The sequence below is a fragment of the Dasypus novemcinctus genome, chromosome 18, assembly GCF_030445035.2.
Source record: "Dasypus novemcinctus isolate mDasNov1 chromosome 18, mDasNov1.1.hap2, whole genome shotgun sequence".
NCBI lineage: Eukaryota > Metazoa > Chordata > Mammalia > Cingulata > Dasypodidae > Dasypus > Dasypus novemcinctus.
This window is the reverse complement of record NC_080690.1, coordinates 74,023,113-74,048,340: the sequence shown is the minus strand read 5'-3', so window position 1 is coordinate 74,048,340 and position 25,228 is coordinate 74,023,113. Positions and strand designations below refer to the sequence as shown.

At 56.8% G+C, this 25,228-nt stretch overlaps 2 protein-coding genes across 4 annotated transcripts; one reads left to right on the top strand and one right to left on the bottom strand.

Moving 5' to 3' along the window:
* Positions 1 to 1,246: 1,246 nt before the first annotated feature.
* On the top strand, positions 1,247 to 6,728 carry HAS1 (hyaluronan synthase 1). Its single transcript, XM_058279412.1, has 4 exons — positions 1,247 to 1,948; positions 3,127 to 3,352; positions 3,972 to 4,104; positions 5,739 to 6,728. Exons 1-4 carry the CDS (start codon positions 1,343 to 1,345, stop codon positions 6,412 to 6,414), a joined length of 1,641 nt encoding a protein of 546 aa, XP_058135395.1. The 5' UTR covers positions 1,247 to 1,342; the 3' UTR covers positions 6,415 to 6,728.
* Positions 6,729 to 11,137: 4,409 nt separating this feature from the next.
* Positions 11,138 to 22,694, bottom strand: SPACA6 (sperm acrosome associated 6). Of its 3 annotated transcripts, XM_058279413.2 has the most exons (8): positions 18,667 to 18,999; positions 18,262 to 18,339; positions 13,627 to 13,695; positions 13,129 to 13,152; positions 12,779 to 12,856; positions 12,599 to 12,708; positions 12,059 to 12,215; positions 11,138 to 11,983 (listed from the first exon to the last, which is right to left on the bottom strand). In XM_058279413.2, the coding sequence occupies exons 1-8, from the start codon at positions 18,863 to 18,865 to the stop codon at positions 11,769 to 11,771; spliced, it is 930 nt and encodes a 309-aa protein (XP_058135396.1). In that variant the 5' UTR covers positions 18,866 to 18,999; the 3' UTR covers positions 11,138 to 11,768. The 3 variants fall into 3 exon arrangements, with proteins under 3 accessions (XP_058135396.1, XP_058135399.1, XP_058135397.1); XM_058279416.2 differs by lacking the exons at positions 18,262 to 18,339; positions 18,667 to 18,999 and adding an exon at positions 22,475 to 22,694; XM_058279414.2 differs by lacking the exon at positions 13,129 to 13,152 and having other exon boundaries at positions 18,667 to 18,998.
* Positions 22,695 to 25,228: the final 2,534 nt, after the last annotated feature.

The following is a 25,228-nucleotide window of genomic DNA, read 5'->3' as shown; positions in this document are numbered from 1 at the left end:
ACATACATAAAATCTTCCCAACAGCTGAATTGAGTATCAGTTTTAAAATTAATTAAAATGGAATAAAATAAAGAATTCAGTTCCTCCCTCGAAACTGGCCACCTTTCATGGGCAGAGGTTCCTGTTTTGGACACATCAAACTCAGAGCTAATGGCTTATCCGAACTCACAACCAGGGTGTGAAGTGAGAACTGGTGACACAGGAGGCAGTGTAGCATACCTGGGCGCTGGACCCTAACTTCTCTACTTAATACCCGAATCTACCTCCCTGTGCCTCAGTTTCCTCCTCTGTAATGGAGGAAGTAAAAGTACCCACCTCAACAGATTGTTTTAGAGCATAGTAGTATGGCATCTACTCTCCCTCTGATTTGGGGCTCTTCCAGCAACACCTGCTGGACAGGTGGCCCTGTGGGGGCGGGGCAGGCAGGGGTAGGAGAGCCCTGCCACGGCTTTTGGAAGCTCCAGTTCCCCTGGGAAGGTAGCTGCGTGACTTTGGCAAGCCGCTCTTCCTCGTTAATCGAGCTTTATTTTTTTGTCATTTGGATAGCAACAGTAAACAAGCTGTCCCCTAGGGCTCTCCTGAGAGTAAAGTCAGAACGTGAGGTGGTCGTTTAGTCACTGGACCCTTCGGGTTCCAGTCCCAGTTTCTCAGCTTTCCAGGTGGGACGCCAGGCAGCGTGCTTCACGGCCTCGTGACTCAGTTGCTCCCTCCATGACATGGGAATGCTGTTAAGAGTACCTACCTCTCAGGACTGGTGCAAGGCTTGAAATAAGTTCCTATAAAAGGCTTAGAGGGGCGCCTGGCACATACCATATTGCGACACAGGGACCCCTGCTGGGGAATATTGGGGGGAGGGTGGAGATCCTAATCCCCTGAGCTCCTGTTTTAGCTTCCTATATATTCCATATTTTAGATTAGTGTTATTGTCTCAACACTAAGGAGCTTTTGATTGGGAGATGAACCATTCTCTTATGCACCACTAAGAAAGAGGGGTGTATATGTGTGTGTGTGACGCTCCAGTGAGTGTAAGCCTCATGGCAATTTCAGAAATGTTGAATAGGAAAAACAAAACAAAACTGTATTGGAATCAACAGACTCAGGCAGACAGCCCAGATAACTGTTTCCACAATTATCTTCATCGGTGAAAATAGCTTTGCGGCGGGGGAATCCCATCCTCTGGCCTGGAAAAAACCCGGGCGGGCTTCCAGGCGGAGGGACTCAGGCCTCTTCCCCTCCTCCTTCCCGGCAGGACGCGTCCAAGCCCAGCGCCGCCGTGCACCGCTGCTCGGGCCTGGCCCGGCGCGTGGGCACCGTGGCCTTCGCCCTGCTCATCCTGGGCCTCATGAGCTGGGCCTACGCGGCCGGCGTGCCGCTGGCCTCCGACAGCTACGGCCTCCTGGCCTTCGGCCTCTACGGGGCCTTCCTCTCGGCGCACCTGCTGGCGCAGAGCCTCTTCGCGTACCTGGAGCACCGGCGGGTGGCGGCGGCGGCACGGCGGGCGGCGGCGCAGGGGTCCCCGCACGCGGCCCGCGCGCGCAGCGTGGCGCTGACCATCTCGGCGTACCAGGAGGACCCCGCATACCTGCGCCAGTGCTTGGCGTCCGTGCGCGCCCTGCGCTACCCGCGCGCGCGCCTCCGCGTGCTCATGGTGGTGGACGGCCACCGCGCCGAGGACCTCTACATGGTCGACATGTTCCGCGAGGTCTTCGCCGACGAGGACCCCGCCACCTACGTGTGGGACGGCAACTACCACCAGCCCTGGGAGCCGGCGGCGGCGGGCGAGGCGGGCTCCTACCGCGAGGTGGAGGCGGAGGATCCCGGGCGGCTGGCGGTGGAGGCGCTGGTGAGAACGCGCCGGTGCGTGTGTGTGGCCCAGCGCTGGGGCGGCAAGCGCGAGGTCATGTACACCGCCTTCAAGGCGCTCGGCGATTCGGTGGACTATGTGCAGGTGAGTGGCGAGCGTCCTCGGCCGCCCCTGACCCCGACGCCCCCAACCCCCGCGTCTCTAGGTACTTTCACTCAGTGTAGAGATGCATTCGATCCTTCTGTTCCAGTCTTCATCCATTCCTTCGCTGAACGTCGCGATTCTTTCCTTCCCTCGCCTATCCACCCACCCACCCATCCATCCATCCATCCATTCATCCATCGTGGAGATTCATTCGTTCAGTTATTCATTTATTCACTTATTCATTCAATTGTCAAGATTCTTTCCTCCAGTCACTCACTGATTCACTCACCCATTCATTCATCTGTCCATCTAATCTATGTAGAAAGTCATTCATTCACTCATTCATTCAATCAATTTAGAGGTTCCTTCCTTCTTTCTTTCTTTGATTCATTAAACCTATTTTTTGTTGTTCATTCACTAATTCATTCATGTATCTAGCCATTTAGTCACTGTAGAGGTTCATTTAGTCCTTTGGTGATTCACTCACCCATTCAATGAATAGTCATTAATACATGATATTCATTTTCTATTGCTGTGGAACAAATTGCTACCCATTTGATCCCTTGAAACAAGACACATTTATTTTCTTACCATTCCCATGGGTCTCGACACAGCGGACCTGGGCTCTCTGCTTAGGATCTCACCAGGCTGTAAGCAGGGTGTTGGCTGGAGCTGGATCCCACCCAAGGCTCAGGAATCTTCTTCCCAGATCATGTGTGTGTTGGCAGAATTCATTTTCTGGCAGCCATAGAAGTCATGGTAGCTTACCTCTTCAAGGTCAGCAAGAGTGCCTGACTTCTAGACCTTCTTTTAAAGGATTCATCTGATTCGGTCAGGTCCACCCAGGATTCTTAAAGTCAACAGATTAGGGACCTTAATGACATCTGCAAAACCCTTTCAACTTTGTCATATAAGGTAACAGAATCACGGGAGTCATATCCCACCACTTTTGCCATATTCTGTTGGTTAGAAGCAAGCCACAGGTCTCTCCCACCTTCAAGGGGAGAGTATTACTCAAGGGTGTGGGTCTTGGGGATCATGTCAAGATACAATTAGTCATTGCATATTACTAAAAAAGTCAAGGTCCTGTTCAGATGGGTTGCAGAGTGCCCGGCTCCTCCCCAAGCACTGGCCCTGCACAGGGGTCTGGCCTGACCTGGTACCCCTTGACCCCACAGGTCTGTGACTCAGACACGAGGCTGGACTCCATGGCGCTCCTGGAGCTAGTGCGGGTGCTGGACGCAGACCCCTGTGTGGGGGCTGTTGGTGGGGATGTGCGGATTCTGAACCCCTTGGACTCCTGGGTCAGCTTCCTAAGCAGCCTGCGGTACTGGGTGGCCTTCAACGTGGAGCGGGCTTGCCAGAGCTACTTCAACTGTGTGTCCTGCATCAGCGGCCCCCTCGGTGAGGAGGGGCAGGGCTTGGGAGGGCCGTGGATGGGTGGAGAGGGAGAAGAGGAGCAGAAGAGGTTTGGGGAAGTGCTCAAGAGTGGGGACAAAGATGGGGCTGAGGTAGGAACTGGGGATGGGGATAAGATTGGAAGTGGAAGGTGGGAAAGGGATTTGGGCTAGGGTTGGTTTTGGGGTTGGACTGGGTAGGAGAAAGTGTGCAGATGTGGACTGAGGCTGGGGCTGCAGTGGGGCTGGTGAAGGATTTGGGAAAGGAAATGGGTTAGGGTTAAGACATGGTTGGAGCCAGGGTTGGAGATGGAGATGGATTTCTGAATGGGGATGAGGTGGGGACAGGGCTGAGAATGGATGTGGGATTGTGGGTGGGGGTGGGGTGAATTGGAGTCAAAATGAGTGTGGGGTCATGGTCAGGGAGCAAGTTTGAGAGGAGGATGGATTTTGGGTTGAAAACGGGTTTGGGCCTGGGATTATGGTTGGAGAGAGGGCTGGGAAGTAGGATTGAGATAATTAGGGATGGGGATGGAACTGGAGATGGGGTGGGTTTGGAGACAGGAATGGGAAGGCTGTTGCCCACGGCAGAGGCTAAGGCTCCAGCGCTCCCCACCCCCACCCAGGCCTGTACAGGAACAACCTCCTGCAGCAGTTCCTCGAGGCCTGGTACAACCAGAAGTTCCTGGGCACCCACTGCACCTTCGGGGATGACCGGCACCTCACCAACCGTATGCTCAGCATGGGCTACGCCACCAAGTAAGCTGAGGGGTCAGGTGGTCTGGTGTGTGCTGAAGCCAGAGGGTATCCTGGGGAAGACCGGGATCTGGGAAGTTGGGAACTCTCCAAACCCAAAGTAACTGTGGGACAGTGGGCTCTACCAAGTGAGACATTTGGCAGAATGGGAGACACCAAAAGGGGCAGAGGGGACATCTGCAGTGCACCCATGGACCCTACCAAGTGAGACCTAGGGGAGAAAGGTAGATACCAGAAGGGAAGAGGAGGCATCTGCAGTGCACACTATGACCCAATGGACTCCACTAAGTAAGGGCGGGGGAGGGATTCCACACAGAGGCTATAACGTGAGTTGGGGTGACTTGGCTCTGTCACCCAGACCAAGGCCATAAGGATTACTCCAAGGGGTTGGGGAGGGTAAGAGATAAGTGGAGAGGGCAGGATTGACCTAGTGAGAGAGGAGGGGACCACCTAAACTCTAACAAGTGCTTCAGGAGAAGAGATGTGATTCAGTGAGTCTTTTGGGGGAACAGGGGAAACTCAGGGGAGAGCAAATCTACAGCATGAGACCTGGTGAGAGACTGGTCTGCTTTGAGAGAACCTGGTATATAACAAGGGGCCCCAGGTCTTCATTCATTCAGCAGATATTCATGCAGTGCCTGCAGTGATTTAAGCCTGGGTGTGGGGGTGTCACAGTGAACAAGAGACAAATCTGTGCTTATGTTTATTGGGGGAAGCAGACAACAAATAAGATAAATAAGTAAAAGATAATGTATGTTAGATAAGGATGGGGGAACAGGAGGTTTCGGTTTAGGGAATGAAATGTTAGATAGGGTGCCTGAGGTAGGATGGGAACTGAGGCTGAGAACGGCATGGGGTGGGGGTGAAGGGGCTCTGGGTGAGGGCAGCCTGCTGTTCTAGCAGGATCCCTCTGGCTGCTGTTTTGGGAAGAGACTGCAGCTGGCAAGGGTGGAAGCAGGGAGGCCATTGAGAAGCAACTGCCTTATCCAGGGGCTTGGTTTAGACCAGCAGGGTAGCAGCGAAAGCTGTGAAAACGGGTTGGATTCTGGGCAGGACAGGGAGGATGTGCCCGCAGGTCTTCGCAGGTGAGGCAAGGCAGGTGGGGAGAGGACAGTGACTGCCAGTTGGCAGCCATCCCAGTGGCTTTCCACAGAAGGGATTCTGGCCTGGTGTGATTGACTAGTCATCCTGGTGTGATTGATTAGTGATGTCTGCCATGGGCTGGGAAGGGGGCCTGAGGGTTCCCTGGAGAAGCTCCATCTAGAAAGGAAAGCTGTGTGTCTTATTCCTCACCAGGGAGCCTGCCAATAATAGCATTAGTGATACATTAGTGATGGTGTTAGTAATAGTATTCGTATTAGGAATGAGATTAGTAATAGGATTAGTCATAATAAAAATAGCAGCCGTAGCTAACGTCTATCCAAGGAGTCCTGAGCACTTGGCATTTATCTTCACTCAGTTCTCACAATATCCCTGTTAGGTAGGAACCCGTTTTGACCCCATTGTCCCTTTGGGAAAACTGAGGCCAGAGAGGATAAGAAATGGGCTCAGATCCCACAGCGGCCGTGTCTGGCCCTGGAATCCTGTCCCGGCCTCCAGGGCAGGCTGCTGATGCCCCCTTCCTCCTCCCGCCCCAGGTACACCCCCCGGTCGCGGTGCTACTCCGAGACGCCCTCGTCCTTCCTGCGCTGGCTCAGCCAGCAGACGCGCTGGTCCAAGTCGTACTTCCGGGAGTGGCTGTACAACGCGCTGTGGTGGCACCGGCACCACGCCTGGATGACCTACGAGGCGGTGGTCTCCGGCCTCTTCCCCTTCTTCGTGGCGGCCACGGTGCTGCGGCTCTTCTACGCCGGCCGCCCGTGGGCGCTGCTGTGGGTGCTGCTGTGCGTGCAGGGCGTGGCGCTGGCCAAGGCGGCCTTCGCGGCTTGGCTGCGGCGCTGCCCGCGCATGGTGCTGCTGTCCCTCTACGCGCCCCTCTACATGTGCGGCCTCCTGCCCGCCAAGTTCCTGGCGCTGGCCACCATGAACCAGAGCGGCTGGGGCACGTCGGGCCGCCGGAAGCTGGCCGCCAACTACGTGCCGCTGCTGCCGCTGGCGCTCTGGGCCTTGCTGCTGCTCGGGGGCCTGGCGCGCAGCGTGGCGCGGGAGGCGGTAGCCGACTGGAGCGGCCCGTCCCGCGCTGCCGAGGCCGAGCACCTGGCGGCCGGGGCCTGCTCCTACGCGGGCTACTGGGCCGTCATGTTGGCGCTGTACTGGGTGGGCGTGCGGAGGCTGTGCCGGCGGCGGTCCGGGGGCTACCGGGTTCAGGTGTGAGCCCCGGACGCAGGGAGGCACCTGCCGGGAGGAGGAGCGGCGGACGTGGGCCTGGTTCTCCCGGCCTTCGGTCTTGCCTCTTCTGTGAAATTAGAGGGTCGCCCAAAGTCTCTCGAGTCTGGACTATGTTGGGCTGGGACCTCTCGGTCCTCAGGGAGGGGTATTTATTGATCAGGGTGTGGGTTTTGGGGGGCAAGCGGAAGAGAGGTCCCCACATGCTGTCCTGGGGCCCGCACTTTGTCCGTTCTTATTTAATCTCCATTTGTACTGTGTGACCAGGATATAATAATAAAGTTTTATTTATTTTCTTCTGAGCCTTTTTTTTTTTTTTTTTTTTTTTGAGAATGTAGGAGGCTACATGGTTGACAATTTAGGACTCTCGGCTCTGTCCTGGGTGCTAACTTCTTGAACCTGGACAAGACACCCTATTTCATAGCTTCCTTCACTTTTAGGAAACTTGGAATATTAAACCCATGTGTGAGATTTCAGCTTCTCATTTACAGATATTTATGGAGCATCTACTAAGTGCTGGATATTGTTAGGCACCATGGGTACTCCCTGCTTTCCTGGTCCATCCACTCGTCCACTTTTTAGAAGGCTCTCTTGTACCTTTTCTTTCTCCCAACTCCAGCACCTCTGTCCCCAGCCTCACTCCCAGCTTTCTAGCTCACCCCCCAAAAAACAAACAACAAAAAACAGGTCACAAGAATTTTCAGAGTTCCCACCTCAATGTCTTCCCACTCACCTATATCTGTGCCCACCCCCATCACCTTCCACTCTCACCCCCAGGTACTGAGGATGAGCTGTCTGTGCTCTGAGCTGAAGTCTCCCCTTTCCACATGGGCCCTAGACCCCTTCCCCATTCAACTACTCCAAGATCTCACCCCAGAAGTTCTTCTGCCTGTTTCTCCACCATCAATTCTTTCCTTTCTGGGTCTTTCTCATCAGCATCCAAACATGCAGTTACTTTCCCATCTTGACCCCAGTTTCCCCTTGAGCTACTCTCCCATTTCTCTTTCTCTTAATAGCAGAACTCCTGGGGATCTGCCCACATGCATCTCCAATTTCTCTTCTCTCATTCTCTTTTAAACAGTTTTAGTGAGTTATTATTCAGATACCACAAAATTCACCCATTTAAAGGGTACAATTCAATAGCTTTTAGTAAGTTTATACAGTTGTGCAACTATGACCATAATCTAAGAAAAAAAAATTAACACCCACAAAAGGAACCCCCACATCCACTGGCAGTCATTCCTCATTCCCCACCTCTCCTCCTTCTCCCAAGTCATAGGCAACCAATGATCTACTTTCTAGCTCTATGGATTTGCCTATTCTGGACATTTCATGTAAATGGAATCATATACCCTATTCTCTTTTGTGACTGGTTTCTTTCACTCAGCATGCTTTCAAGGTTCATCCGTGTTATATCATGTCTCACCAGTTTACCCTTTTCACTGCCAAATAATATTCCATTTCATGGATACACATTTTGTTTATAAAGTCACCAGTTGAAAGACATTTGGGTTGTCTCCACTCTTTAGCTCCTAAGAATAATGCTACTATGAACTTTAATGTACAGGTTTTTGTGTTGGCATGTTTTCAGTTCTTAGGTATATACCTAGAGTGGAATTGCTGGGTCATGTGGTAACTCTTTTTGAGCAACCACCAAACGGTTTTCCTAAATGGCTGTACTATTTTACATCCCACCAGCAGTTTATGAGGGTTTCAGTTTCTCCACATCGTCATCAACACTTGTTATTGTCTATCACTGCCATCTTGGTGTGAAATGTTTTGATTTGCATTTTCATGCTAGCTAATGATGTTGATCCTTATTCTGTTAAACCCATGCCAATCAGGTGGTTGGCCCCACTGTTCCATGGAAACTACTCACCAAGGTCATCATTGACATCTACCTTGCTAAAATCAATGGTCTTTTTTTATCAGGCCTATTTCATCACTTGGTAGCATCTGATACCTCTGGTCACTCTACCTTCTTTGAAAGGCTTTCTTCACTTCGCTTTCAGAACACCATGCTCACCTTGCTTTCCTCCTCCTGATCCCCTTGCTCTTCTCTTCCCAGTTTCCTTTCCTGGTACCTCTCAATGTGACTGATGGCTGAACACAGAGAATCCCAGGGCCTGTTCCTGCCACCTCTTCTCTTGTCCACGGGCCTTCGTTTCCCAGTCTTGCAGCTCTGAATACCTCATTCAGGCCAGTGACTTCCAAATTTCTAACTTCGGATTAGACCTGTCCCCTAAATTTCAGACTTGTTTACCCACCTCCCTTTAAGACATTTCCATGTGGATTCCTCTTAGGCATCTGATACCTTCTCCCCTCTTCTCTCCCAACTCCTCCAACAGTCCTCTCTCTCAGGAAACACAGGTTCATCCTTCCAGTGGCTCAGGCCAAAACAGCTAGAGCTGCATCGTAACTACTACCACCTGGAGTATGAAATCTTTTTCCCTCCTTCCTTCATTCTTTGATTCAGTCAATCAGCCCTAAATAATTTACCAGGTATACCTACTGAATTCTGGACACTTGGCCAGGTTCGCAAATACGGAAAAGATTAAGAGCCAGCCCCTGCCTTCAAGGAGCTCCTAGTCTAGTAAAGAATTAGTGTAACCCATAGTTAAGTATATTCAGACACATGCCTCTCTTAGTTCAGCTGTCATGGAGCAAACTGTTTAAACTGAGATTCATTAAAGCTCTATCAAATTATAAATTCAATTCCTCAGTTGCACTGACCATGGTGCATGTGCTCCAGAGTGACATGCACCGACAGTGCATCATCGCAGACAGTTCTGCTGGACGTGCTGCTGTGGTTACCTGTGACCCTTCTCTCTCCTTGCACCTAGCTTCCATTCATAAGCAAATCCTGTTTGCTCCACCTGCAGAAGAGATTCCTTACCTCCACTGCCAACACCTTTGCCCCCAAGCTACATCTTGTGCCTGAATTATCACAGCACCTCCCTTCATAACAATGATTCCTGCTTCCACCCTTGCCTCCTCCTCCCATCTATTATGCGCAGTAGTCAGAGGGATCCTGTAGAAATCTAAAAAGAGATCGTGAGCCTCCTTGGCTCAAAATCTGCCCTCGGCTCTTTTCTCATGCAGAAGAAAATCCAGATCGTCCAGTGGCCAAGATCCTGCATGATCTGGTCTCATGTCCTCTGACCTCCTTGCCTACTCATTTCCCTCAGCCTTGCTCGTTACACCTGCCTCCTGCTATTCCTCCCACACACCAGGCACACACCTGCCTCAGTACCTTTCCTCCTTTTTCCTTTGCTTGGAATGCTCTTAACCTAAATATCCACATGGCTTACACTTTCATCCCCTTCAAGTTTTATTCAAACAACACCTCATTGAGGCTTTCTTTAAGATCTTATTGCTTCCTCCATCTCTCCAATATTCCCCATTTTTCTGCTTTATAGTCTCATTGTTCTTATTTTATCACTTGATATGTTTCATTTAATTTGTTTTGTTGTCTCACTGGCTACTAGAATCTAAGCTCCACGAGGGCACAGATTTTTGCTATGTCTGCAGAGCCTTGAAATACTTGGCACATACTAAGCAGTCTTTGTCGAATGAGTAAGTCAATAAAAGGAAATGACAGTGGTGAATGAGAATGACGACCTGCCTAGAAGGTGCTTAATTTTTAGGTGAGAGATGACACAAAGCAAATAAAAAATATTTTTATTAAAATATTATTTTATTAGTTAACATTAAGGCCAGATGAGTACCATGCAGAAGCTAAAACAGGGTGATATCATAAAGTCACAGGAAGGTGGGCAGGGTCAGAGAGGGCCTCATCTGAATTGGGACCTGTATAACGAGGAAGAGGTAGCTTCAGGAAGTTCTGGGGAAAGGACTTTTCAAGTACAAAGAACAGCAGGGCACAGGTCTGGAGATGGGCTTGAGCTTTGCATGCTCAAGGGATTTAAAAAAAGGTAGACACCAGGTTGGAGAGTAGCAAAGGGGATAATAAATTACCTCACAAGGTAGTCACAAAGATTAATGGGTTAATTCATGTAAATCCTGTGTGTGGGGGATCAAAATTGAGTTAAGTAGATGAAAACAGAAAAAAAAAACCCCACAGTATTTCAGGCAGGTACAAAGGTCCTGGCATGATGAACACAAGGTATGAGAAAAGACCAGCAAAACTACAAGGTAGAAAAATGGGGGGTGGGGAGGCGGGGTTTGGATAGGAGGGGATAAGGCCAGCAAGGTCATCAGCGGCTGGATCAGAGGCCCTGGAGGCCTTGGTAAGGAATCTGTATTTTGTTCTAGCAGCAATGGGGAGCCACTAAAGGCCAGTGGGGAGGCAGCTACAGTCGGCCAGGTGAGAGACAGTGGTGGCCGGGACTACAGAGGAAGGGCAGGCTTACGAGATATTAAGGAGCTAAAATGGCCAGGACCTGGAAATGGATGGATGTGGAGGAGTAATGAAGAGCAGCTGAGCAGATGGCGGTGCCTTTCACGGTGAGAGAAAGCCTTGGGAAGGAACAGCCTTTGCCAGGGACACCCTCTGCCTTCTGCAGGTGGAAATGTCTTGCTGGAGGACTCTGGGGAAGGACCTAGGCTTGAACCTAAAGCTCTGGGTACTGGATTTCGCACGGTGACAGCTAAACCTATTGTTGCAATTATGGGGCCAAAGTTTACCTGGGCTATCCCCTCCTCCCATCACTTAGTAGCAACCACTTTAAAAGATGAAAAAAGCTAGAGCTGGAAAACATATTCTTTATTTTAAGGTTGAAAATGGGGCAAGGAAGGAAAAGATGCCTCTGTTAACTGGTGCTGAAGTACCAACGAAAGAACATCCTGGCGAAACAAGGAGGCGTGTATGTATGTGGGCTGGGAAGGGAGTTGGGGACCAGAAATCTGAGTCTGGAAACCTAAATGCCTAGGTCCCAAAGGTGGACTGGGGGCTCTGACTCTTGGATTTGAGGAAGGACAAGATGGCCTAGTTGTGAGGAAGGAGTGGGGGGGGGGGGGGGGGAGAAGCGGGAGGGGTGTTTCAATTCCTGGGTTAAAGTCAGAAGCTGAGGGGTCTGAGCTCCTAGGCCTGAGAAAGTAAGGTGTTATGGGGTGGGAAGTTGGGGTCCCCCAACTGCTGAGACCAAGGGAGAAGGGAGCTAGAGACCTAAACTCCCAGGTCTGGGGGAGGAGGGGGCTGGGGCCTGGACTCCTGGGTCTGAGGGAGGAGGAGGTTGGGGCCCTGGGTTTGAGGGAGGAAGGGGCTGGGGTCCAAACTTGTCGGTCTGAAGGAGGGAGTTGGGGTCCAGGACTCCTGGGTCTGGGGACCTGGGTCTGAGAGAGAAGAGTCGGAAAAGCCAGGACTGCGCGGTCTCGGGGACTCACCACCCGAGCAGGGTCAGACCCGCCGACAGGAAAGCCGCAGAGAGCGCGAGCAGGAGCTGGTTGCTCGGCGTCAGCGCCCCGGGATGGCCCAGCAGCTCGCCCAGGCTCGGACTCCACGGCTCGCCCCGCTCCGCCTCCCGCTGCGTCCAGTTCAGCACTTCGTGAAACGTCCCCTGGAGCGCGATCAGTCCGCGCCGTTGCGTGTGCGTCACTGCGGGGGCGTGCGCGTTAGCCGAGCGCGCGCCCGGCGCGCCCCCGCCCCCGCGCCGCCCGGTCCCGCCCGAACCGTTAAGGAAGAAGTAGAGCCGCGCCAGGGGGCGCTCGTCGTGCTTGATCTCGCAGGAGAAGGTCCCGCGGTGCTTGGGCAGCGCCGGCCGGATCCGCGCCAGGAACCCGCGGGCCTGCCGCAGTTCGCGGAAGTAGGACTGGTCCTGGGTGCGGAGCTGCGGGGAGCTCGGGCTGAGGCGGCGGGAGTCCACGCCCGGCGCCCTCCAGTCGGGCTCGCCCAGCCGGACGCCCAACCAGAGCCCTGCCCGGCCCCGCCCCGCCCCCCAGCTGTAATTCGCCGAGCCTTGACGCATGGCCCCGCCCCCGAGCCTAGACCCCGCCCCCCGGAACCCCTTGCTCTCCTGCCCTAAGCGCTGCTCGTCTTACTAACTCCTAACGCAGAAGCCAGCCTGAGCTCCGACCTCTTCCTTGAGTCCCGGGACCCTCCCCTTGCACTAAGCCTGAGTGTAGACAGCACCCCCGACCCCACACCCCCAGTCCTGACGCCCCATCCTTTTCCAGCCTGCACGTTGGCCGTGCCCCGCTCGCTCCGACTCACCCCTCCTTCCGCGAACTTCCAGGAGTAGCTGATCATATCCTCAGGTAGCTGGAAGCCCACGGCGCAAGAGAACACAGCCTGATCACCCTGAGCCGCCGTCACGTCCTGGACTGCAGACGGGCCCGGGTCACCTCGGCCCCGCCCCCAGGCCCCGCCCCTCCAGCAGGCCCCGCCCCTCACCTGGGCAGTCCAGCGGGAAGTCGCAGACCGTGGAAGAGCACCACTGGCAGTGGAAAAGCCGGGCGAACTCCTGCAGCCCTAGGAGGCGGCAGCTTTGGGTCTTCCTTTCCCAGCCCGCCCGGGTGGGTCTCCCCGGCGCCCCTGGCCAGCCTCGGCCCCGCCTTCGTCGCGCTCACTGGCTGGCAGGGGCTCTCGCCGCCTTCTGGGAGTTTCAGTAACACCTGGTTTCCTTACCCTCTCCGGGGTTCCTACTGGCCTCCCTTGAATCTGCGACCCACCCGCGCTCCTCTCACACTCCAAGTCCCCACCACGCACAGCCCGTACTTCCGGGCTTTGAATTCAGTCCTTACCGCAGGGAGGGACGCAGGGCTCGGCTGCGGAGGGAGAGGAAGCGTTACCAGCCTGGAAGGCTCAGGAGCACCCACCTGAAGCTCCTAGAGGGCGTGGCGGGAGCCTCCCGGGGGGCGTGGCCAGCCTGCAGCAGGGGGCGGGGCCCGACCCAGGGCCGTCTTTGGCGCGAACCGCGCTTAATTAGGAGGCCCAGCTAGACAAGAGGCGCCGCTGGGCTCGAGGTAGTCCGCTAGGCGGGTCCCCTGGCGGAGGACTCCTTTCTCAGCGTTCGCATGGCCCGAGAGCCAGGAAAGGGGTCCCGGCTGGAGGATACCTTAGGGCCCAGGGGCGGGGCCACACCCACGGTGGTCCAGGCGCTGGAGGGCCGCGGGGGCGGGGGGCCCACAAAGAGAACCCGCTCAAGGAAAGGGCCAGGAATTTGGATTGAGAGGAGGAGATCAGGGTCTCAGGAATGGGATTCCCTAATTGTGTGTGGTGGGCGGGGGCGTCTACTTTACCTTTCTTCAGCTGGGTTATGGCCTGTTTCATCTTCTCCGCGGCGTTGGTGAAGGCAGCCTTGAAGGGCTCTGGAGGGCAGAGGGGGCCCTCTCCCTGAGTCTCTGCATCCTTCCTTCTCCTATGGCCAGCTCCCCTCCACAGGACCCACTGTTACTGTGACAAGCCCCTTCTCCAGCCCCTCTCCATCACTGTCTCTCAAGTACACCACATCCTCTTCTCTCTCTTCCTCCCACCCTACCTTGAAGGCTGACAAGTCCCCAAGTCTCCTTCCTTCTGGTTCCGTTGTCTGGCCTAGCCCCCCCTCCCCCATCTGTACTGCCCACCTTTCGTAGCCCCTGATATAAAGATATCCTTGTTCTGAGAACCCCAGGGCCTTTGCCTGTGCTGGCTTCTGTACCTATACATCCTCCCCCTGCTCCTGCTCGTCCTTCAATGTCTTACTTCGTGTTTCCTCAGAGGCTTCTTTCGCCACAAATCTAATCTAGTTCCCTGTGTCTCTCATCGTGCCCCATTAATTTCACTCATAGGTCTCCCCAGTTTGTAATCACACTTACTCATATATGGTGATTGTTTCGGTCTGTCTCTGTGCTAAACTATAACTGAAAATGCCCTTTACTACCATGTCTCCAGAAGTCAGGAGGAGGGACTGAATCTTAGAAAGGGCTCCAGATATGTGTAGAATGAATTCCAGGTCCAGCTGGTACCAGAGGCCACAACTGATGGCCTTTGGCCCCAACTCATTCCTTAGACGTTGTTTTTTTGGGGTGGGGGTGGGGGGTGGGCAGGAGCTGGAAAGCATTAAAAGAAACATGAAGCAGCCACTAACATACAAAATTTGGGAAGGTTCACATGAATTGTTTGGCTTCTCTTTAAAAAAAATACATGGAAGAGCTGTAACATGGCGACATTTCCACAAGGCAAAAATTCTGGAGCTTGATAGTAGCCACCCCCATTAAAAAGAACATGCACCCGTTCTCCACAGTCTGAATTTCCCTCCCCTTTCACTTTTATGTTTGTAGGCATTTGGGTTTTGACCACTGTAATGGCCTCCAAACTATAAGGTTTTGCAACTTTTTCCAGTGGAGATTTGCAGAGAAAGTGGAAGGCTGGATTGAACTAATGGTGGTTGTATTTTTGGAAACCAGAAATGAGGCAGGGATTACCAATTGTCTCCATTTTCACTTTAGTGATAGAACCCTACATTAGAGCTGGGGACAGTGCCATGCAGAAGACTACATTTCCCAGTCTTCCTTGCAAATAGGTGTGGTCATATGGCCAAATTCTGGCCCTTGAGATATAAGTGGAAGTGCCATGTGTACACTACAGGAAGTAGCCTTAAAGGGGAGGTGGTGCCATATTATTGGTCCCTTCTTCCATCCTCCTGCCTGAAACTTGATTGTGATGGCTGGAGCTCCAGCAGCCATCTACGACTATAAGGACAAGGATACACTCTAGGATGCTACAGCAGAAAGCTGAAAGGAGTTTGGGTCCCTAAAAAAATGTTGCTGCCATGGCAGCCCTAAGTGCAAACCTCAAGATGTATTTTATATGGGAGAAATGAACTTCTAGCTTGTTTAAGCCATTGGGGTGTGGTGGGGGTTTCTGTGACTTAAAACCATACAGAAAGGGAGGGATTGTGGATATTGGCAAAAGAGTGGCTGAAGTGCTGCTCACCCAGGTATAAGCTGGAGAGGGGATAGTGAGGCTGGGAAGAGGGTTCAGTCTGAGTGGTCAAGGACTTCAAGGTGTCTCTTTGGCCATAGAATACGTGTGTGGGCTGGAGATGGAGGGGTGGCCAGGAGGCTGTGGTCAGAGTGGGGGGCTTGAAGGAGAGGCCACTATGGGCCAAACCAAGTGACTCATGGGAGTGCAGGATATTCCAAGTGAGCTGAGGCATGGGAGTGTGTGCTCTCTATCTAATAAATGGTGGGAGCAGCGATGGAGTAAAATGTTCCCAACAGGCCAAGAGGCATGATGTGGGTTATACCATGTTAGCAGTGGGGGTATGGCGGGGATGGATGTTGTGAAGTTTCCCGGAATGGGGTGCTTCTCTGTCAAGGGCTCTGACTGTGGTTTCTGATCATCTGGGTTTGAGTCCTGCCCACTTCTGGGATATCAACCACAAGTTCTCCCTATGCGACCTTGGCTGAGTGACTTCTTTAGCCTCCTTGTTCCTAAAATGGAGACAATAAACTACCTACCTCACAGGGTTGGGGAGTGGGTAAGGACTAAACACCCCACAGTGTAGAAAGTGCTCAGATGCACCTCGTGGGAGAGAACCTCCGTGAGAGTTGGGAGAAGGGCCAGCTGTTGAGCTGTACCATCCCCAAGTGGCAAATGGGGAAACTGAGGCACAGAGTGGTTAGGGAAGTTGGCCAAGTTCACATGAATAGACTTGAACCCAGGCTGGGCTCCAGCCCCTGCATACTTCATGGTGAAGGCACCCTTCATCTCTACCATGCTCCCCACTCCATGGGTGACAGGCACAGAAGGTATCACCTGGGACCACCAAGAGGCAGGTGCATCTCTCCAGTGCTCCAGTTGGGAGAGACCTGGAAGTCAGCCTCATTTCTTACCCCCCACTCCCCACCCTTCTCAGCCCACAGACATCTGATCCAGTGCATCTCCAGATGGTCTCCCAAGTCTGCCCTGGCTGTCCAGGCAAGTCCAACCCTTGGTAAAATGGGGCTATAAACACCCACCTCACAGAACTGGCTGGAGGACCTCTGAGGAGGACAAGGAATGGAAATAACTCTCTGCCTGGCACGTGCAGTCTCTCCCTTGTGCTGGGCTGGCTTGGCACATTGTCAAATCCTTGATCTGCCTCCTCCTCCATCCTCGTACACCACTCTCAGCTCAGACCTCACCTGGGGCCACCTGGCCCACCACGACTGGCCCCAGCCACCACCCACCATCTCACCCTGGACTCCTTATGTCTGCCCTTGCCCCCACATGGCTCAGAAGGATCCTGGTGAAACCCAGATTAGAAATGTCTGTGCAAAACTCTCCAATGGCTCCTCCATCTCACTCCAGAGCAAAAGCTGAAGTCCTTACAGTGGCCTATGACAGTGATTCTCAAAGTGTGGCCCTGATCAGCAGCATCAGGAGTACATGGGAACTTGTTAGAAATGTAAATGCAGGGACTCTATCCCAGATCTCCTGGCCTGAAACTGGAGGTGGGACCCAGCCACCTGCATTTTAACGAGCTCCCCAGAAGATTCTGATGCATGCTAGGGGTTGAGGACCACTGGCCTCCTGGCTCCTCCAGGACCTGGCCCCTTGCTGCCTCTCTGATTTTCTCTCCCATTACTTTCTTCCTCATCACTGGCCCCAGGGCCTTTGCAGTGGTTCATTCTTCTGTCTGGAGCTCTCTTCCCCCAGATTCTCTGCATGGCTCTGTCACCTCTTCAAGGTCTTTACTAAATTGTACCTTCTCATTTGTACCTCTCCTGACCACCTTGTTTATTAAAATTATCTTCTGGCCACCCTTGGCACTCCCTGTCTCCTCCTGCTCTGTTTCCCTCAATGTCCTCATGTTGTGCCTGGCACATTCAGTAAACATTTGTGGAATGTATTTTGCACCAGCCTTCTCCCGACCTCCAGTCTCTACCTCCAGTCCATCCCATATGACCCCAGAGGGCTCCATCCTTTCTCAGAGCTGACCTTGCCCCTTCCTTGTACCTAGCCTTTCTCTGAGGATAGCCTCGAGCTCCCTGACCTTTCAGCTGAACCCTGGGCTGGAATCTTGCCACCTCCTGGATATTCCCTGGGCCCCCCAGAGCCACCATGGCCTAGCCCAGACTGCCATCTACCTCCATGCCTGCTCCTTCTCCCAGTCTCATCTCAGGGGTGACCCCCACTGCCCACCCAAAACAACCCTCCTTCATGCTGCCCTCATGCTCCTCTCCACCCTCACAACCCTAGCTCTGCCCAGGATACTTTCTCTCCTGCCTGGACCCTCACCCCACCTCCTCTCAGCCTCCCAACTTCCAGTCTCTCCTCCAACCCCCACCTCCACCCATACCTGGACTTATTCCTCCTCTGCTCACAACCTTCTGCTACAAGGCAGCCAAGGGGGTGGGGGTGTGTCCAGCTCTGAGTTCCCGGGTCTCCCTTGGAGAGAGGTCTGGGCTGGCTTTTCCTCCAGGCTGCCCCCCATCCCAGACACTCCCACCTGCCTTTCCAAACTCAGCCTGCACGGTGGGAACTTCCCCATCCTTTGAAGCCTTGGGCCCGAAGCTCGGTGGGCAAGAGCAGGCAATAAAGGCAGTGGCCGCTGATGGAGAAGAGCTCACCTTGGTCCCCAGGACTGCACCTCTGAGCGTTCCCCCAGCCCCCCAAGAGCTCTGTCTCTGGTGTGTGTGTGGATGGTGCGGCTGGAGACCAGCACCCCCAAGACCACAGCACTGACAAGGTGCGATCACTGCCACTGCCGGCGCCGGCCCTCCGCCCGCTGGGACGCGTCCCTCCAGGGCTGCACGCCGCCCCTCACGGCTGTCCCTGAGGTCCCACCTGCTTCAGGCTCTAGGTGCTTTCCGCCTTCTCCCTTCTCCCGCTCCCTCAGCTTCCTCTGCCGAGTCCCCGGGGGCCCCTGCCCCACACCTCCGGCTGCCGCCCACCCCCGCCCCACTCACTGTGGGCCCCCGCAGTCTCCTGCAGGGAGTGGAGCATCTGGGTGAAGGTGTCGTGCAGGCGGCTCTTCTCATCGTAGCCTGGGGGTGGGGCGGCCCAAGGGTTTGGGGGAAGCCACTTCCCTCCCCCGGCCGGCCAGTTCTCTTTCCTGAGCCTCCCGCGCTTTTCCTACTCTCGCTTTTCCTTCTCTCGCCTCCGTCCCTCAGCCACGGCGGTCTATCCTCCTCCCTCTGAGCCTGTCTCCGCCCTCTCCCCCCAGCCCAGGGTCTCGGTCCCTCCCGCTCAGCACGCCGCTCTCTCCAGGAGTCTCTCCTCGGAGTTTCTGTGTCTGTCTCTCTCTGCCCACCTGCCCCCGCCCCCACCTCTTGGGCTGACCCTCTGCAACCTCTCGGTCCCTCTCTCCTCACTGATGTTGGCGTCCACGAGGCCCTGGAAGGCGGTCACGAAGGCCTTCCCGCACTCCCGGAGCCTCGGGTGCTCCACCCCCGCAAATGCCTCGCAGACGTGGTGGCGCTCGGCCTCGGTGGTGAAGCACTGCAGGCAGGTCCAGGCCGGGCCCGCCACCAGCACCAGGGCCGCCAGCGCGGCCGGGACCGGTAGGGCCATGCCTGGGGGTCCCCGTGCTCGCGGAGAAGCTGGGGGCCTTTGTGAGGTCACTGCAGGGAGGGGAGGGGAGGGGCCTCGGGGAGGAAGGGGCGGAGGGGCCCCGGGGCGGTGGCTGGGCCGGACGCCAGGCTCCCAAGAACCTCACCTGTGACCCTGGAGACCCTCACAGGTTAAAGGGTCTCAGGGACCCAGAGGCCGGCAGTGCAGGGCGGGGTGGCCACGGTGGGGATGGGGGGAGAGACGGAACCCACCAGGGAGACTGCGGAGAGACAGGGAGAGGAGAGCAAAGAGAAGCAGAAGGAGGGACGGACAGCTATCGGGAGGACGGGCCAAAGCCCCGCAGGCTGCGTGAGGTGGAGGCAGGGCAAGCAACAAGCACCGCGAGGGGACGGCGAGGGCAGCAAGGAGACTTCTGGATGGCAGCCCAGCCCCGTCTCCCAGGGCCCCTGCAGCAGCCCCCTGAGCCCCGGCGGGGAGGGGCAGCGGGGGGTAGGGGGTCCCAGCAGGGCCCCCGTCCCGTGCAGGGCGCAGCCTGGGGAAAGCTAGGAGGCCGTATAGTGATCTCCTTGGGTGTCCTCCTCAACTATACAACCTCCTACCTCAGCCCGGGGGGCGCGGCAGGTGGACAGACCGACGGACAGACGGGGGCCAGGGGGGCCGGGGAGGGCCCGGCCGCGATGGTGAGCCCGACACGGACCCACAGACACGAGCTTGTGTGCGGCGAAGGCCCCGCAAGGTCGGTTCTACGGGTGGGTGCCGGGACCCAGGAGTCCGGGCCCCCGGCCCCCTCCTCCCCAAGGGACCCAGGAGTCCGGGCCCCCGGCTCCCCAGCCCCTTCCTCCCCCAAGGTCATTGGGTTTCAGGCACCCCAGCCTTCTTATCTCTAAGACCCAGTAGCCCAAGTCCACAGTCCCCTCCCCCCCACAGCCCCCTTCCCTGGGACCCAGGAGTCCGGCCAGGCCTGCCTCCCAGGGGAAGGTGCAGCCTGATGGGCCACCTGGCTTCCTGGTACAGGGCCAGAGGGGACCTCACCTGGCTTAGTTTGGTCCCTGGGGCAAGACCACTTCCTACAGACAGAGGGTGCCAGGCTCCAGAGAACCCAGGACCCGGCCTGAGGCCTGGGGCTATGGAGCTTCAAGGTGGGCCTCACCCCCGTCCCCTTGGCCACTCGTCATTTAGGGGCAGGTGTTCCCACCGACACCCCAGGCTGGGCGAGGGGATCCAGCAGGGAGGCGCTATTAGCATTCCCATTCCGCAGGTGTGGAGACTGAGCCTCAGAGAGGCCGAGGGACTCTCCCCGCCCCCAAAAGTCTTGCCTGTAAGCGGGAGAGGCCCCAAAAGTCTTGCCTGTAAGCGGGAGAGGCCAGGCCTCCAAGGTGGGCGGTGGGACTCCATAACCCACCGTCCAGCAGCTCGGCCTGCTTCTCCATCTCTTGCTCTCACTGTCCCGTCTTCCCGCTGGCTTTTTCCTAATTCTCTCACGGTCTCGTCTTACCTGGTTTCCATATCTTCTCATGTCTACTTCTCCTTTCCCTTGGCTCTTCCATCTTTCCTTTCTCTCCCCCAGTGTCTTTCTCAGTCTCCCTCTCCTTGCCCCTCTGCTTTCTTCCCTCACTCCCTCTCCTTTCTCCTTTTCTCTCCCCTTCTGCATTTCATCTTTCCTTTCTCCTCCTCCCTCCCTCGCCTTTGTCTCTCGTTCTCTCTGACCCTCTGTCTCTTCCTCAATTTCTGCCTCTCCCCACCTTTCCTCCTCCTTTCTGGTCTGTCTCCCCCCACCCCCACCCCCTTTCCCCTCTTCCTCCATCTCTCATCTCTCTCTCCTTCGGTCTCTGTCTCCGTTCCTCCCTCCTCTGCCTCTTCCTCCAGGTCTCCCTCCTTCTCTCGTCCTTCTCCCTCCCCTCCCCCCTTCCATGCTCTCTCTTCGTCGTCCCTTCCCTTCTTCTCTCACTCCCCCCCTCTCTCCCTCTTTCTCTTTCGCTCTCTCCCTCCCCCTCGCAGCTCGGAGCCAGGTCTGGAGCTGGGGGTGGGGTGGGGGTGGTTCGAGAAGGGGCCCAGGGCTGGGATAGCGACCTGCTGAGGAGGGGGGAGAGAGGCGGGAAGGGGGCGGAGAGGGAAAGGGGGAGGCGGGGGCCGGAGACGGGTCCGCGCTCGAGGCTCTCTTTCCCCTTCGCTCCTTCCCAACCTCCCAGACCCTAAGGCGGGGACGAGAGTCAAGCCAAGGTGGGGAGGAAGGGGAAGGGAGGAGGCTGCCCCCGCCCCCCTCCCCACCAACCTGGCCCAGAGCCCAGGCCGGGGTTCCCAGCATGCCCCGGGGCTGCCTGGGGCCTGAGGAGGGGGGTGAGGGGAGAGGGGAAGCTGAGAAGCTCAGAGATTCGCGGGACCTGGGCATCCCCCCTCCCGCTGCAACAGATTTCTCCTTGGGGGAAACTGAGGCCCAGAGGAAAGGGTCAGGACTCGTTCAAGGTCACTGGGCGAGGCGTGGGTAGACCCGAACGCCTGGGGCCCGTCGTTGGCCTTGGGGAAGGGGTAGGCTCTGCACTAAACCCCGGGTCTGGGTCCCCCCCACCTCTGCAGACCCTGGGGAGCCCCCAAGGGTCAGAGAGCAGACCCAAACAGTCTGGTACCATGGCAACCAGCTTGCCCCGCCCCCTTAACCCCGGTGGGGGCTGGACTCCAGCTGGGGCTAAAGAGGAGGTGGGGACTCCTGGGTTCCGGAGGAAGAGGGGCTGGGGCCCGAGCTCCCGCCCTCCACGGGGAGCAAGATGCTGGGGGCCCGGGCTCCAGAGTTCTAGAGGATGGGGCTGGGGGGCCGCGCTCCTCCTCCGGAGGAGGCTGGGGGCTGGAGTGTGGACTTCCAGGTCGGAGGCCGGCGGCGGCCTGGGGCCCAGATTCCTGGGTCCTGGGGAGCAGGGGGCTAGGGTTGCGGACTCGGGAACCCTGCGGGGAGCGAGGGGGCTGGGACCTGGGCTCCTGGGTCCGAGCGGGGAGGGGGTTGGGGGGACCTGGGCTCGAGCGGGGAGGGGGTTGGGGGGACCTGGGCCCCTGGGCCTGAGGGAGGAGGGGGCCGGGGCCTGGAATCCCGGGTCCCCGAGGGAGCCTGGATGCTGGGCCTCTCCTCCGCCAGACAGCCCCTGCCCCCGCCGCTGACCCTGGCCTGTCTGGCAGCCCAGACAACCTCCCCCCACTCCTCCTCAGCCCCCTCCCACTTGTACGGCTCACCCTTGACCCCTCAAAGCCCCGCAGCCCCTTCCCTGCCCCTCCCCCTCCCCTCCAGCCAGACGTTAACCCTCCCGCTGCCAGGGGCACCTCCAAAGCCAGACTGCCCACCTCCACCTCCCCGGGGGGCTCTGGCACCTGGCCCCCAGTCTCCTCCACCCCCGGAACCCTCCTAGCCCAGCCCCCTACTCCCGCTTCCCGCAGGCGTTCAGGAGGTGCTCCCAGCCCTCTCCCTCCGGATCCCGGAATGCAGCTCCCAGCCGCCTCCTTCCAGGACTCCAGAGTCCGGGTTCCCAGCCCCCTCCTCCTTCCAGAACGCCGAAATCTAGGCCCCCAGCCGCCTCCCCCCGCAGGGACCCAAGAGTCCGGCCCCCCACCTTTCCGCAGACTCACCGCTCCTGCGGCTCCCGCGTCGGAGGGCAGGGGTCTCGGGGGTCCAGCGCCCAGGCCCCGGCTGGGCCGGGCCGCTCCACCGCCAGCTGCTCTCCATCCTTCCTCCGCCTCCGCGGCCCCGCGGCCTCTCCCTTGTCGCCCCGGGCCGTCCCCGTCGGCCTCCTTCCCCTCGCCCCCGACTCCCTCCGGCCGGCGCCTCCTCCCGGGCTCTGCGGTCCGGGGCGCTCCCTCCCAGGACCCCGCCGCGGCGCGGCCCGTCGGGCCAGCCCCCTCCCCGGGGGGCCCCCGCCCGGCCCCTCCCCTCCGCCCAGCCCAGTCCGGCCTGGCTTCCCCCCTGCCCCGGAGCTGGCCCCGGTCCAGGGGAAAAAATTCCATCCAGCCCCGGGGAGGCGGCGCGGGGCGGGGGAGGGCGCGGGGCGGGGGAGGCCGGGCCCGGGGAGCGTGACGCAGCGAGGAGGGAAGGGACAAAAGAGGAGCCGGAGAGGTGGCGGGCCGGCCGGGCGCTCCCCCTGCGCCCGCCCTCCTCCCTCCGCGCGTCCCCTCCGTCTCCTCCCTCCTTCCTCTCCCGGCCGGGCTCCCTCCTCCGGGCCCCTGCGCTCCTCTCCGCCTGCCTCTCCTTTCCTCTGGGCCTGCGCCCTTCTCCGTCGGGGTCCCCACCCTTCTTTCCCCCTGCCCTTGGCCCTGCCGTCCGTCCTCCCCTCTCCCTCCTCTGCCCGGCTCCGTCGGCGTCTCCCGCCGCCACCCCTCGGCTGGCCCTGTCGGTCTCCCTTTCTCCTTTCCTTCCTCCCCTCTCCCTCCCTGCCTCCGTGTTGCTCTGTCCTCTGTGACCCTGTCGCTTCCTCCTCTCTCCCCTGCCTGCCTCCGTGTCTCCATCCTTCTTCCTCGGGCTTTCTCCTTCCCTCGCTCCCTCCCCTCCCCTCCCCTCCATCAGGTCTGCCCTTCTCTCTCCCCCCCCACTTTCTGCTCTCGGAGCCTCCCTCCTTCCGTTTCTGCCTCTCCACCAGCATCCTCCACTCCCACCCCCACTGGGGACTCGAAGGTGAATCAGACGCATTTCTGTCCTTGTGGAACTCCCAGTCTGATGGAGGAGACAGACTCTGACGCTGACAGTGACAGTCTAGGGTGGTGGCGGAGGCCGGAGGCCAGGGGAGCCCAGGGGAGAATGGAAATCTCTCAGCAGGGAATGTCGGAAAGGACCTCTGGGGAAGATGGGGCCGGTAGCAGGGCCTCCAGGACCCGGAGAAGTGAGATCTGAATCCATGGACGAGGGCGACAGTTTAGGCAAAGACCCCAAAGCAGGAGATCAGGGGAGAAGCTGGGAGAAAATAAAGCCGTGGGTGTCTGAGCAGGGCTTTGAGGACTGGACAGAGCAGTAAAAGATGAGGCTGGGTGGGGTGGACTGGTGGGAGCAGATTCTCAAGAGATTTGAAGGGAGGGCTGGGGACTTTCTCCTATGGGTGACTGAAGCCCAGGGGAGGGCTGGGAGCAACCCGAGTGGCAGGGTCTATTCTAGAATCAGAAAGAACCCTCTGGGTCCATCAAGGAGTGGACTGGTGGGGACTGAGAGCTCAGGAGGAGGCTGGGACAAGGGTCCAGGCAGGAAATGATGATACCTGAACTGGGGCCAAGAGGGAGAGGAGTGACAGGGCAGAGAGCGAGGGGTCAGGAGGGATGGGTCTGGGGGCAGATGTGCCCCTGATGGGTTGTGGGGCTTGAGGGAGCAATGCGGAACTGGGGAAAGAAGAGGTATGTTGGGAAGATACTGCATGCAGCCTGGGCCTGAGTGACTATTAGGGACCTAGGAGACATTTAGGGAAGGCATTCAGGCAGTGGTGGACAGCCGGGTCTGTAGGTCTAGGTCTGACAGTGAAAATTAGGTCTGTCCCAGACATCCAGTTCTCTTCTCTGGGGACAGCCTATACAATCAATTTCTTGTCTATCTTTCCCAAGGAATTGTGTACATCTACACATATATTATATTCCCTTCTATTTTTTTGTCCCCAGATGGGAACACTTTTTTTTTTAACATTGTATTCTGAAGATCCCTTCCATAGCCAAGCATATAGAATCACTACATTTATTTTAATAGCTGTGTAGTGTTCCATTGTCTGGGTGAATCTATTTTATTCAGTCAGTTGGGAGGGTTTTGTTTTTATTTTTGTTTTAACATAAATTTATGTTGTATACATACTCAAATCTATTGATATTTTTTCTCCAATAATTTCTTCCAATGCTTTTAAGCCCCTCAGCCCAGATAGTTAATAAATACTGATTTCTAGGTCTTTTGAAAGGTGTTGATAATTTCTAATGATGGGAAGCAGATGTGGCTCATGCGAGTGGACTTATGCCTCCTGGAGATGGTCAGTTGGTGTGGCAGGCAGGCACAGCAAACTGACACAACAAGATAACACAATAGGGAAACGGACTTGGCCCAGTGGTTAGGGCATCTGTCTACCACATGGGAGGTCTGCGGTTCAAACCCCGGGCCTCCTTGACCCGTGTGGAGCCAGCCCATGCGCAGTGCTGATGCGCGCAAGGAGTGCCGCGCCACGCAGGGGTGTCCCCCGCGTGGGGAAGCCCCACGAGCAAGGAGTGCGCCCTAAGAGGAGCCGCCCAGGGTGAAAGGGAGTGCAGCCTGCCCAGGAATGGTGCCGCCCACACTTCCCGTGCTGCTGATGACAACAGAAGCGGACAAAGAAACAAGATGCAGCAAATAGACACAGAGAACAGACAACGGAGGGGGGGGGGGATTAA